Source organism: Pelophylax lessonae, assembly GCF_965119305.1.
Source record: "Pelophylax lessonae genome assembly, chromosome: 4".
Taxonomy (NCBI): domain Eukaryota; kingdom Metazoa; phylum Chordata; class Amphibia; order Anura; family Ranidae; genus Pelophylax; species Pelophylax lessonae.
In genome coordinates, this window is record NC_138771.1 from 127970147 (window position 1) to 127984505 (window position 14359).

At 43.2% G+C, this 14359-nt stretch overlaps 1 protein-coding gene across 1 annotated transcript in view; it reads left to right on the plus strand.

Annotated features, from left to right (window-relative positions):
- Positions 1-14359, plus strand: part of ICE2 (interactor of little elongation complex ELL subunit 2) — a gene marked incomplete at its 3' end in the record, with an annotated part of 175514 nt that overhangs the window by 74656 nt on the left and 86499 nt on the right. The window contains 2 exon segments of the mRNA XM_082253504.1: positions 52-211; positions 4938-5110. Coding sequence (XP_082109630.1) covers positions 52-211; positions 4938-5110 — 333 coding nt within the window.

Here is a 14359-nt window from a genome sequence, read left to right on the forward strand (position 1 = left end):
TGAATTTGAAAATGGTTCCGATACTAATCTCTGTTTACGGTTTCTCAACAGAGGGCAACCACAGATCCCAACATTTCTAAACTGGTTTCAAAGTACTGTCCACAGGTTGTGCTTACTATGCAGGCTTTGTACACTCTGCTTAATAATCATGGGCCTGTATACGATGAACAGTGGGAGATTCCTGTTCGTGTGGAGACAATTAATGGCATAGGTAAGATGACTAGCTTAGCCCATTTTGCGTTTTTCAAGTTTGTGTGTTTTTTTTTTTTTTTCTTTTCCAAGTATTTTTTCTATTATGCAGTGCATTGGATTTGAGAAGTAGATAAATATTGCTAGAATTGTTGAACATACTCATTGACATTGTTATTCATTTTGTTAGGGATCATTGCTAGCACAGTAGAACCTGGGTTGGTTTTGGGGAGCATATCGAATAAGGCCAAAAGTAGATCCTATGGTTCTTTGGCAAATCTCATAAAACAAGGTTGCCAATGGGATTGTAACAGGAGTTGCGTCAAACAACAAAAAATCAACAATCTAAAAAAGTATAACCTTTTTATTGGGATACATGATACAAAATCTTGTAAAAAATAACATGCAATCCATGAAAAAAGTCATATGTAGTTGTGTCATATAGATCAAAGAACATTAGATTGGAGCCTTAGCACTTGAGGTGTTTTGAGAAGCAAAGTTCACTTCATCAGGCGCCAGACATGTGTAGGATATCTACCAAATAAATATGAATGGATATTATAGCAGCAGAAAAATACAGCAAAACACTTCAAAGTCAGTCTTGTTCAGGAGCTGCGGGAAGACAGGAAACACAGCAGAGATATACAGGTCCCTCTCAAAAAATTGGCATATTGTGATAAAGTTCATTATTTTCTGTAATGTACTGATAAACATTAGACTTTCATATATTTTAGATTCATTACACACAACTGAAGTAGTGCAAGCCTTTTATTGTTTTAATATTGATGATTTTGGCATACAGCTCATGAAAACCCAAAATTCCTATCTCAAAAAATTAGCATATTTCATCTGACCAATAAAAGAAAAGTGTTTTTAATACAAAAAAAGTCAACCTTCAAAAAATTATGTTCAGTTATGCACTCAATACTTGGTTGGGAATCCTTTTGCAGAAATGACTGCTTCAATGCGGCGTGGCATGGAGGCACTGCTGAGGTGTTATGGAGGTCCAGGATGCTTCGATAGCGGCCTTGAGCTCATCCAGAGTGTTGGGTCTTGCGTCTCTCAACTTTCTCTTCACAACATCCCACAGATTCTCTATGGGGTTCAGGTCAGGAGAGTTGGCAGGCCAATTGAGCACAGTAATACCATGGTCAGTAAACCATTTACCAGTGGTTTTGGCACTGTGAGCAGGTGCCAGGTCGTGCTGAAAAAGGAAATCTTCATCTCCATAAAGCTTTTCAGCAGATGGAAGCATGAACTGCTCCAAAATCTCCTGATAGCTAGCTGCATTGACCCTGCCCTTGATAAAACACAGTGGACCAACACAAGCAGCTGACATGGCACCCCGGACCATCACTGACTGTGGGTACTTGACACTGGACTTCATGCATTTTGGCATTTCCCTCTCCTCAGTCTTCCTCAGGGTCCGGTCACGTCTTCTCGTAGTGCAGCGTTTTCTGCCACACTTTTTCCTTCCCACAGACTTCCCACTGAGGTGCCTTGATACAGCATTCTGGGAACAGCCTATTCATTCAGAAATTTCTTTCTGTGTCTTACCCTCTTGCTTGAGGGTGTCAATGATAGCCTTCTGGACAGCAGTCAGGTCGGCAGTCTTACCCATGATTGCGGTTTTGAGTAATGAACCAGGCTGGGAGTTTTTAAAAGCCTCAGAAATCTTTTGCAGGTGTTTAGAGTTAATTAGTTGATTCAGATGATTAGGTTAATAGCTCGTTTAGAGAACCTTTTCATGATATGCTAATTTTTTGAGATAGGAATTTTGGGTTTTCATGAGCTGTATGCCAAAATCATCAATATTAAAACAATAAAAGGCTTGCACTACTTCAGTTGTGTGTAATGAATCTAAAATATATGAAAGTCTAATGTTTATCAGTACGTTACAGAAAATAATGAACTTTATCACAATATGCTAATTTTTTGAGAGGGACCTGTACAGCCAGGTCATCAAAAGACATCAGGATGCTAGGGGTAGCGAATTTTCACCAAAGTTTACTGCAAAGAGGATGATCAACATCCACAGTGGTAGTTACAGTCATCACAGACAGGAGAGGAGCTTGAGTGGTTGTTTGGGGACCATGGAAATTAATGCCCGAGAACAGGACCTGTGGCTGTTGGAGGATCAAAGGAAATAATGCTAGAGAATACAACCTTAGGCTCTTGGGAATCATTGGAAATAGTGGCAAAGGTTAAAACCTGGGAATGTTGGGCGACAGTGGGAAGTACTTGAGAGAATAAAACCTGGGACTCATGGGGGACCATGTGAACTGATGCCATAGAAAGGAACCTGGGGTGGTTGTGAAACCGTAAGAAAAGGAGTCAGAGAATAGAACCTGGAGCTATTGGACACCATGGGAAATTGTGGCAGAAAATCCAATATAGAGTTGATGGGGACAATGGCAAATAGTGGCAGAATATAGAATCTGGTGTGGTTGAAAGACAATGGGAAATGGAGCAAGTGAATAGAAGTTGGAACTCTTGGGGGACCATGGGAAATATTGGGATAGAATAAAACCTGGCACTGTTGAGGGACCATAGCAAATACTGGAAGAGAATAGAACCTGGGGCTGTTGGGGGACCATGGTTAATAATACTAGTGAACTTTACTTGTTATGTCATTCCATTTTAACTCAATAAAATGTCTTTAAAAAAAAAAAAAATAATACTAGTGAACAGAACCTGGGTGTTTAAAGGAATTATGGAAAATAGTGCTTGAGAATAGAACCTGCAACAGTGCAGAGTCAATATGAAATATTACTAGAGAATGGATCCTAGAGGTTTAGGGAACATGGATAAAGAATAGAACTTGGGGTGGTTGCGGTATTATGCAAAATAATGCTAGAGAATAGAACTCAAGGCTGTTGACAAACCATTGGAAAAGGTGTCCGGAAAGCATATGATTTTTTTTATCAAATACTACAGGAAATAACATACTGAAGTTTTTTGATACAAATGTAAACTTGAAAGGTCCACTTACCAATTTTCCATTCAGTCCGAGGTCTGGAAAAGTGACAAATACAGAACGCCAACAACTAAAAGAGGCATTCCCCAAAACTTTTGAACTATACACAAAAAAATGACCTAACAAATACACAACCAATATGTGAAATATGACACTGTTTGGTCCATAGATGGGAGAGACTGCAAACAGAATTTTGTGTCTTTTAGCTATTCTTCCCATCAGCCTTTTTTATAATTTCAGCCATTGTGCTGGTAATGATGGAAAACAAATATATACGTGCACGTAAAATCTATAGTTTTAACTATACAGAACTACAGAAATGTTTTTAAAAAGATTAATGTATTTCACCTGCATAACCACTGACCTTATACAGCAAAAAATAGGTTGTACTACTGTAAACCGTAAAAATGAAGTCTCACTGCATTTTTTTAGAATTACTTTCATTATCTTATATGAAAATAATTCTTTAAAAATGCAGTGAGACTTAATTTTTATGGTTTACAGTAGTACAACCTATTTTTTGCTGTATAAGGTCAGTGGATATGCAGGTGAAATACATTAATCTTTTTTTAAAACATTTCTTTAGTTCTGTATAGTTAAAATTATAGATTTATTTTACGTGCAAGCATTCAGCAGTCCCGCACTTGCTTGTCTTCCCAGTTGCTGTAGAGAAGAGACACCTTTCACTCGGAAGACACTTCAGAGCACTTTGTGTGATAAGAAGTCTTTTGTTTAGACTTAGCAGGGCTAGTAGTAGTAGATGCTGGAGGGGATTGAGAGAAGGAATCGTTGGAATGTGACAGTATGTGGGACTTTTTTCCTCCTTGTGTCTCCTCATGAGTAGCTAAGCGCCCGTGCTGTGCCTGCATAGGAGGCGGTCCGGCCTATGATGTGGGCAGAAGTAATCCACTAGTTTATTAGGCTTACCTGCTTCCTCCTCTTAGGTGGCGTGATCGGTGGTCGGTCGGGGATGCAGGGATGGTCGGAATGTTAGTTTGGAGTGACCCTCTTCGATGTGGTAGGTCCTGCTCTGTCTGCTTGGCAAGGAGCTGAGCGCTCAGACATCCATTCACCTCGCCGGCCGGCTCCGCCCCCCTTAGAGCACTTTCTAATAGAGTGGGGGAGCTTAGGTGCGAGGAGGAATAAGTTCATCCTCCACTGTAAATGCTGGGTGGCGGGCGTGACGTCTCTGGTTGCTAGACGCCAGGCGGCCGGTGATATTGCAACCAGTGATCTGGAAAACAAACAGGTAGCTGCGTTGGCGCAGTCTGCTTCAGCGGTCCAGATTTAAGCGCGTCTGGGTCTGGACGTGGCCCGGAGTCCGCCTATTGAGGACCCTAGAACCTCACAGTACCACTGTGAATGTTTTGAGTATATAAACCGCACCAATCATGGATGCATTGCAGTAAATAGTAGTGGGAAAACAGGAAAGGTTTTTGACATGGCATTGTATTTGAGGTCAGATAGACTTTCACTACTTTTCTGCTAAATGTTTATAGTCTATACAAAGAAGGTGAGGCACAAATAAGAGGCTGTATCTCTAAAAGCTCATGGGAAGTTGTTGCAAAAGTGTATTAAATTGTGTGAACTCCTATTTCTGAATTAGTACAATTTTTTGGTCTTGGTTTGGTTGATGCTGAATAGTTTAGGTATTCATAAAAACAGAGCAGGTGCCCAAGAGCTCTCTTCACCAATTCTAGAAGCTGAGATGTGCATTTAACACGTGCAGGGGTTCAGAAATAAAACTACTCCCATTTCTCATTCTCTTTAGGTGACACGCCTTCAAGAGTGGTCTATTTGGATTCTCCCCTCCCCAAAAAGGTTCTCAGCACAAGAGAAAAAAGCCAAATCTTTCATGAGGTCATTTTGGACCAGTTTATGTCAAAGAATACTCAAGTGGTTTTACAAGCTGTGTGTCTGGACAGGGAGGAGGAGGAAAGGCATGTGAGTATTTGTTCTGCTTTGTTTATTCTTATCATTTATCTATGTTGAAGCTGAATTGTGGTAACTCTAGTACTAGTGCAACAATTTCTAATAGCAACCAATTAGTCTCCACAATTCAAAGCGTATCTAAACCCAGGAAAATGTTATACAGTCTTTTTAGGCTCACATCCAATCCCTGTCCAAATCATGCCACCTTAACCTCTGCAACATCTCTAGAATACGCCCCTTTTTAACCAATGACACCACCAAGCTTCTAATTCACACCCTGGTTATCACTCACCTCGACTACTGCAACTCCCTTCTCATTGGATTACCTTTACATAGACTATCCCCCCTTCAGTCCATAATGAATGCTGCTGCAAGACTCATCCACCTTACCAACCGTGCAGTGTCCTCCACCCCTCTCTGCCAATCCCTTCACTGGCTTCCACTCACCCAACGAATAAAATTCAAAGTACTAACAATAGTTTACAATGCCATCCACAACTTTGCCCCCAGCTACATCACTAACCTGATCTCAAAATATCAACCAAGCCGCTCTCTTCGGTCTTCCCAAGACCTCCTGCTCTCTAGCTCCCCTGTCACCCCCTCCAATGCTTGCCTCCAGGATTTCTCCAGAGCTTCTCCCATTCTTTGGAACTCTCTTCCCCAATCTGTCCAACTGTCTCTTAATCTATCCATCTTTAGACGTTCCCTGAAAACCCTTCTCCTTAAAGAAGCCTATCCGGCTACTAACTAATACACTGTTTCACTTTCCCCATCAGCTCATCCCCCACAGCTATTACCTTTTGTATCAATTTACCCTTTTAGATTGTAAGCTCTAACGAGCAGGGCCCCCTGATTCCTTTTGTACTAAATTGTATTGTAACTGTAATGTCTGCCTTCATTTTGTTAAGCGCTGCACAAACTGTTGGTGATATATAAATCCTGTATAATAAAATAATATAGTAAACCATAACAACCCTTAAGCTTGCTACACATTATATCACTTTTTTGTTCAATTTCTTTTAGATTTACCTTTAACTATGTAGTGCAAGGGCCTGCCTGACTGCATACAATTTGAAAATGTTTAGGTTTGATATCATATTATGTGGTTTGGGTAAATCTAAAGGAAAATTGTACAACAAAATTGTATAACTGTAGCCAGCTTTAGATATGGTGGCTTCTTCAGTTTTCTTTTTTTTCTGTCTTTTTCCCATTGGTTTTAGCTGGTGATTCTGCCAGTAACATGTGTCCTCTCCTGTGATGTATCTATGGAGAAGCAACAGGGGAGGGAACAATGTAGCTGGAAGTGTGCAGCATAGGCAAGAGCACAGGACATCATCAGCTTGCAAGATTTCTGACATGATCAACATGTATGTTTTTTGCACTTATCAAACAGTATACTGTATAGATCTGTATATTTATTAGACCAAAAGAGTGCAAAAAAAAAAAAGGTGTTTACTCTGTAAACCAAACTATACAGTATATCTGCAAATGTGCAAATGAGCAGATGTGCAAACTAACTGCAATAACTGCAACTAACTGCAATAACTTATACCAGCAATACTTTTGTAATCGTGCGATCAATCATAAATTCAATGAATCAATAGATAAAAATATAAGTATAATAAAAAGTGTCCATACAGTGCAAATTCAATAAATAAAGTGTCCATTCAGTGCAAAAGTAGCTACAGAAGACGCCCTGATTGGATATCGCTTGGCTGAGCGTACCTTGACGTCACTTCCGGCTGGTGGAGTGCACGCTGCGAGAGCATCGAACCACCGCGCCATGCTCTGTCTGCTTATCTTGTACACTTTGTAAGTTGGTTTCTTCACTTAATAAATTGTTCACCTATACATACTTCACTATGGGTGGCATCTTATTTTTTATGAGGGCACTCTGGATATAAGAATAGCCACCTCTAAGGATCTCTCCATCTGAGTGATTATCCAAGGCTGTGCTTCCAAAGGAGCTGTGATTACACATAAAGGATTTATGTACACTGCCAGTCTACTAACGTCTTGTGGTAAGTAGGGAACCACAGGGGGAGCACCTGGCACTTTATATTAAGTGGAGCACAGAAGCACTTATTGCAATTTTGCACTGAATGGACACTTTATTCATTTATTGAATTTGCACTGTATGGACACTTTTTATTATACTTATATTTTTATCTATTGATTCATTGAATTTTTGATTGATTGCACGATTACAAAAGTATTACTGGTATAAGTTATTGCAGTTAGTTTGCACATCTGCTCATTTGCACATTTGCAGTTTGTTTAACAGCATTAGTAGTAGCAGCGCTGAATCCTCTTTCTTTCATTACTTTAAAGGCACTAGCACTTTAACGTCAACAGCAGCTACACACTCACATGTATATATTCAAATAATTTAATTTTATGCACACTATCTACCATAAGCGCGAGGTTATCTATCTTTGTATATACAGTATAGCTGCTTGAATCGGATGACAGTTCTACTTCCCTTCAGTCATCTCAAATTATGACAAGGGTCTCCAAGCTTTCTAAACGAAGGGCCAGTTTACTGTCCTTCAGACTGTAGAGGTGCCGGACTGTGGTCAGTGGTAGCAGCGAATTTCTCAGGCTTGGTGGTCGGTGGGAGTAAAAAAATTACATAGCAACCCTGTGGTTACTAGGAATAGGGAGAATAGTTTTTCCATCCGACTGGAGGCGGCCTGTTATCCGATCTCGCATAGAGGAGAGCGGGGCTCTTACAGCTCCGTCTCTGCATGCAGAGGAGTGCGGAGACAGAGCTGTCATCCGCTAGTTCAGCGGGGATTGGCGGATCGATCCCCGCTGAGCAAAACTGACTCCATCGGGCGCACAGCCCGTGTGAAAGGAGCCTATGTCCCATCCTACAGCAAAAGCCCAGGTCCACAGAGGGCTTCCAAAGCATCAGAGGGATCTCATTATTAAAAGGTATCAGTCAGGAGAAGGGTACAAAAGAATTTCCAAGGCATTAGATATACCATGGAACACGGTGAAGACAGTCATCATCGTTTGAGAAAATATGGCACAAGTGACATTACTAAAAACTGGACGTCCCTCCAAAATTGATGAGAAGACGAGAAGAAAACTGGTCAGGAAGGCTACCAAGAGGCCTACAGCAACATTAAAAGAGTTGCAGGAAAATCTGGCAAGTACTGGCTGTGTGGTACAAGTGACAACAATCTCCTGTATTCTTCATATGTCTTGGCTATGGAGTAGAGTGGCAAGACGGAAGCCTTTTCTTAAGAAGAAAAACATCCAAGCCTAGCTAAATTTAGCAAGAACACATTTGAAGTCTCCCAAAAGCATGTGAGAAAATGTGTTATGGTCTAATGAAACCTAGGTAGAACTTTTTGGACATAATTCCAAAAGATATGTTTGGTGCAAAAACAACACTGCACATCACTAAAAGAACACTATACCCACAGTGAAGCATGGTGGTGGCAGCATCATGCTTTGGGGCTGTTTTTCTTCAGCTGGAACAGGGGCCTTAGTCAAGGTAGAGGGAATTATGAACAGTTTCAAATACCAGTTAATATTGGCACAAAACCTTGAGGCTTCTGCTAGAAAGCTAAACATGAAGAGGAACTTCATCTTTCAGCATGAAAATGACCCAAAGCATACATCCAAATCAACAAAGGAATGGCTTCACCAGAAGATTAAAGTTTTGGAATGACCCAGCCAGGGCCCAGACCTGAATCTGTGGGGTGATCTGAAGAGGACTGCGCACAGGAGATACCCTTGCAATCTTACGGATTTGGGTTGTTAATGCAAAGAAGAGTGGGCAAATATTGCCAAGTTAAGATGTGCCTACCCAAAAAGACTCAGTGCTGTAATAAAATCAAACAGTGCTTCAGCAAAGTATTCGTTTAAGGGTGTGCACACTTATGCATCCATATTTTAGTTTGTTTTTTATTTTTACTTCCCCCCACCTAAAAGATTTGTTTGTTGATCAACTGAGTTGTACAATTTATCGGTAATATTTAAGGTGGAAAACGTTCTGAAATTATTTATCTTTGTTTCATTTTTTTACATCACAGAAACCTGACATTTTGACAAGGGTGTGTTGACTTTTTATATCCAAAACATCTAGTGGGAGGAATAGTGCCCCATAATTGGGTCAGAGGGAAAAGTTATGCCCCATCATTGGTGTCATTGAGAGGAATATTTCCCTATTGTTAGTGGCAGTGGAATGAATAGTGACCAAAGCGCAGCATCCAGCCCATGAGCCGCAGTTAGCAGACCACTGACTTATAACATCGACTTTCTGTAGAGAAGTGAGGGACATGTGGTGTGTCTTGTATAAATGTGAAATATGTTGAGTTTGCCTGGGTTTGTCTGTGTAACTCCTACAGGCTTGTACCAGGAGGCAGCTGTCAGATCTCTTTCTGGGGAGATTTCTTCCCCCCCTACTGTCGTGTTTCTGGGGAAGGAAAGGAAAGCAAACTGATGGTGACACAGGCAACAATAAAAATCTGACAGTGGTTGTTATCTTTCTCTACTCAAAGCCCCCAAAAATGCTGGTGTTTTTTTAGTTTTCAATGATTTTTATTGAAAAATTTTCAAAGTATAAACATAGGAAACAATAATAGAAAACATTGTACAGTGGTATAACAATCACATCAGTCGGCTGTAATAGCCCCAGAGGGGCAAGCAGAAGAAATACAACAAAGATCCATACTGCATTGAACAAGAAAAATGGTATATGCATGGTACCCTAAGTTACTATTGGAATGGTGATTCTGAAGCCTTGATCCACAGTATACTACAACACTGGATGCGAGCACTTAAGGCCAACCGCAAATAATCAACCTGCTATGACCAGGCCATGTTGAAACCAGAACAAATTTGTATGCAGCATTGTGCAACCACTGAGTAAACCTTAGAAAGACATTCATCAAGAAGACAAGAGTGAGAGGTAGGGAGAAAGAAGGAAAAGCAATAGAAAGGAGTGGACCCAACCCCGTGCCCCGCCCCCGGACCCATGCACGGCCCACAAACGCTCCCAGTTAGATAGCTGAGCCACGGTTCCCATACTTTATCGCATCTAGTTGAGCCGACAGCCGTTCATTCACCATGATCCAGGACAATTTATGCCTAAGCTGCTCAAACTGCAGGACAGGAGACCTCCAAGATCTAGCAATCGTAATTTTTTCTGTGGTAAAAATAAAAGTTATAAGCCTTCTCTGTGCCCTCATGGCCGTGTCCACCTTCCGGCCCAAAAGGGCCTGCTGCGGGGACTTGGTCAGGTTAACTTGCGTTAGGGTGTATATGAAATTATGCACTCTAATCCAAAAACGTCTCACCTTGGGGCATTGCCACCAAATGTGGAACATAGTACCATCCTGACCGCAACCACGAAAACACAGAGGAGACGCTCCAGGCACAAAAGATGCAATCCTAGCCAGCACCATATACCAGCGCAGTAGTACCTTTATTATTGGCTTCTGTGATTGAGGTGTTAATCAGTGATCTGACCTGAGCCATGATACGCCAGTCCGCCAAATCAATGGTGTCCTGGATATCAGTTTCCCAACGGTCCATATAAGGAAGTTTCAGAGGCGAGTCAGACAACACATTATAAATCATGGAGATATAACCCTGTAGTTTGTCATATTTGCGGCACAGAAATTCCATAGAAGTCATAGTGGTCAGGTCAGAGAGGAGAGACAGTGACCGCAAATAGTGTTTAATTTGAGTGAACCGAAAATATTCAGATATAGGCAAGGCATGTTTATCAACTTCTGTCGCTTAAGGATACCCTTATGATCACAAAAGTCCGCTATACGGATCAGTCCCTTGTTCGTCCACCATTGAAAAGATCTGGGGGAGAGACCCGGGGGGAACCCGCTGTTAGCGAGAATGGGGGCCAAGGGGGTATGTAGAGACCTAAAGCCATGCGATTTGGACAAACGATCCCATATGGCCAGGGAGGGGGACAAGGCTGGGCAGAGAACAGGAGGGCGAGTTTTGGGTGGCAACCACATTATATGAGAGATCTCCCGGTCAGGGACGGAGCTAGCCTCCAGTCTCATCCAGGCCGTAGGGGACTGATGAGTGTGAAATTTTACCAACTGGGCCAGCTGTGCAGCATAATAATATTTCATCAGGTCCGGCAGCCCACCCCTGGATTTAGGAGTATAGAGCGTTCACTTGTTCACCCTAGGTCTCTTATTCCCCCAGATGAATGAAAGGCTATGACTCTGGAACTTAAGCACGTCAGACCTCTTCAGAGCAACAGGTAGAGTTCTAAACAGATACAACACCCTCGGAAGGACGTTCATCTTAACGGAATGCAATCTACCAAACCACGAGGGGGGATGTAGCGACCACCTGTCCATGTCCTCCTTCAGACGGGCAAATAAGTGCGGATAATTTTTCGTGTGTAATGTGTGCAGGGTTGGAGTCAAATTAATGCCCAAATAGGGTAGCGATTCAAAGTGCCATACAAATTTATATGAGTGCTGTAGCGTAACCACTGTCCTGTCATCTAGGGAAATATTCAGTGCTTGCGATTTTGCCTGGTTAGCATGATATGTGTGACCCTGATATGTGTGAGAAAGTATCTAACAACGCAAATAAGTTGGATAAGGTTGTAAGAGGAGAAGAAACTATAGCCAGAAGATCACCCGCAAAGAGGACGCACTTATGTTCGATGCCCCCGCAGACCACCCCCCCTTGATGTCCGGTGAATCGCGAATTTTGATCGCTAGCGGTTCTAGAGCTAAAACAAAAAGGAGAGGAGATAGGGGGCAACCTATTTCTTCAGCCTAAGCACGGCCTTGGGTGTACTATACAGGGCCCGTAAGAAAGGGAGAACCAAAGCCATAGCGGGCCAACACGTCGAAAAGGTAGTCCCACGACAGACAATCAAAAGCCTTGTGGATATCGAACGAAAGAAGCATTCCCATGCGAGGACCCTCCCCGTCCCAATCTGATTGGATAGCTGAGATGATGTCCAGGACCCGTCTAGTCTGATCCGAGGTCTGACGACCCGGGACAATACCAGCCTGGTCAGGGTGTACATAGCGGGCCAGAAAAGAACCAAGTCTGTTAGCCATAACTCTAGCTAATATCTTCAGGTCAGAGTTGATCAAGGAAATCGGGCGGTAGTTTTCGCAAGTACTATGGTCCTTTCCCGGTTTAGGAAGGACATGAATGTATGCCATGTTTTCCTGGGGTGGAAGGGACTCTCCGGCACGAAGCGCATTAAAAAAGGCGCAAAGATGAGGGGATAAGACTTCCTGAAACTTACGATAATACGCCCCAGAAAAACCGTCAGGCCCAGGGGCCTTGGAGGGATGCAAGCCCTCCGCTTCCGTGACCGCTCCGTCCATAAGATCGATATGAGATTGTGACAACGGCAAATTCAGGTCCGCAAAAAAATTATCGGCTAGTCCCCGATCATAATTCGCTGGAGCCTGGTAGAGCTTAGTATAGACGTAAGCAGATCAGGATTGCGGGACGGTGCACCAGTCCGCAATCGTAACCTGGGTAGTGCAGACGTAAAGGGGCGGGGGGCCAATTTCCTCGCCAAAAGCGTGGTTGGTTGTCTCCCATGGTATAGTATCTATGACGGGACCATCGAAGACCTTTCTCAGCTTGGGTCGTGAGGCTCAGGTTCAGTGCCAGTCTAGCAGCATCAATCTTATGTCCAATGTCCACTAGGGGATGTGTCTTCTGTTCATGGAGTAAAGCGGTCAGTGTTTATTCTTGCGATTTTATGGTGCTCTCCCGGTTGCGCTTTAGTCTAGCCGCAATCTGGATCAATTTACCGCGAACCGCTGCCTTATGTGCTGCCCAGGTGATGGTCGGAAATGTATCCCCTGGACAATTTTCCTGAAAAAACAATTTTATGTCTTGTTCAACCTCCCCCAGGACCCCAGGGTCATTCAGAAGGGTCGCATTGAGCCGCCACGGGGACGGACCCGGTTTAGACCACAGGGCTGTGAATGGCACCATCACCGGCGAGTGATCAGACCAGGGGGTTGCCAGGATCCATGCTGAGCACACATATAGGGCAAGAGCTGAACTGGCAAACATATGGTCTATTTGGGACTAGGTGCCATTGACATGAGAAAAGTGCGTATAGTCTCTCTGGGATGGATTGTGTTCCCTCCAGAGGTCCAACAAATCCCAATTTATGCCCGTTCTTCGGCAAATGTCTATATCTGGGCTTGCCCGGGACGTATTTATCCAAGGTGTGCTCCAGGGGAAGATTACCATCGCCCCCCAGAATCACCCTGCCCTGTGCCTTGGAAAGCAGAGTTCGCAACATGTCATGGAAAAATGCCAGCTGGCCTGAGTTAGGGATATAATAGGAAATAAAAGAGACAAGTTGGTCATTAACAAGCCCTACCACCATAAGGTTACCTTCCCTCTCTATCCCGGACCACCGTAACCGGAGTGAAAAAAACCCTGCGAGAAAAACCTATGACTACCCCCACTTCTTGTCCTGACCAGAGAATAGATAAAACTGAGGATAATAGGACGAGAGGTATCGGGGCCGAAGTTTTTGAAAAGTGCGTTTCCTGCAACAGCAAAATGTCTGCTTTTTGACGTTTGTAATGCAGGAAAGCCTTGGTGCGCTTTACTGGAGAATTAAAACCCTGCACATTATGGGAAATGAGGGAGAATTTAGAGAAGCCCAGAGGTGACATGGTGGTTTGGTAGTTTGCACTCACCTGGTCGCAGTACAGTAAATCGCAGCAGGCTAACATTCGAAATCCAGCCATCCACAGGGCCCGGGAGCATCATGGCGGGGCCGGCACGCAGAGTCGGGGTCCAAGAACAGAAAAGAGAAAAGAAAGAGTTAAAGAGAATACAAAAGCAGGCAGGAGGAGTTACCCCCCCCATGCCGAAAAGGCAATTAAAGTAGACCCAATATAAAATACATGGGATTTGTATTCCCCAAGTTCCCACACCTGGGGTAAGTGTCCTGAGGTTGCCCCCATCACAAGATAAGGGCAAATTCACCGAAGTGGCATACGGTAACACCCCGGGCCACAACCTGAAAGATACATAAGAAGGCGGAGGGTCAGGGGGGACCCACCCCCCAGGACTGCCCAAGTCCCTGAGATAAACAAACCTCCAAGAGACCCAGCCGCCCCCGCACCCAAAACTAGGAGCGCAGGGTCGACGCCAGGCCCTCCGTCGATTGGACTGCAAACCACCCCTGTATAGAACCTAGGAATTAGGCAACAGTAAAAATAAAAAACAACCGGGGCTCAAGACCCCTCTAGTAAAAAAAAAAGA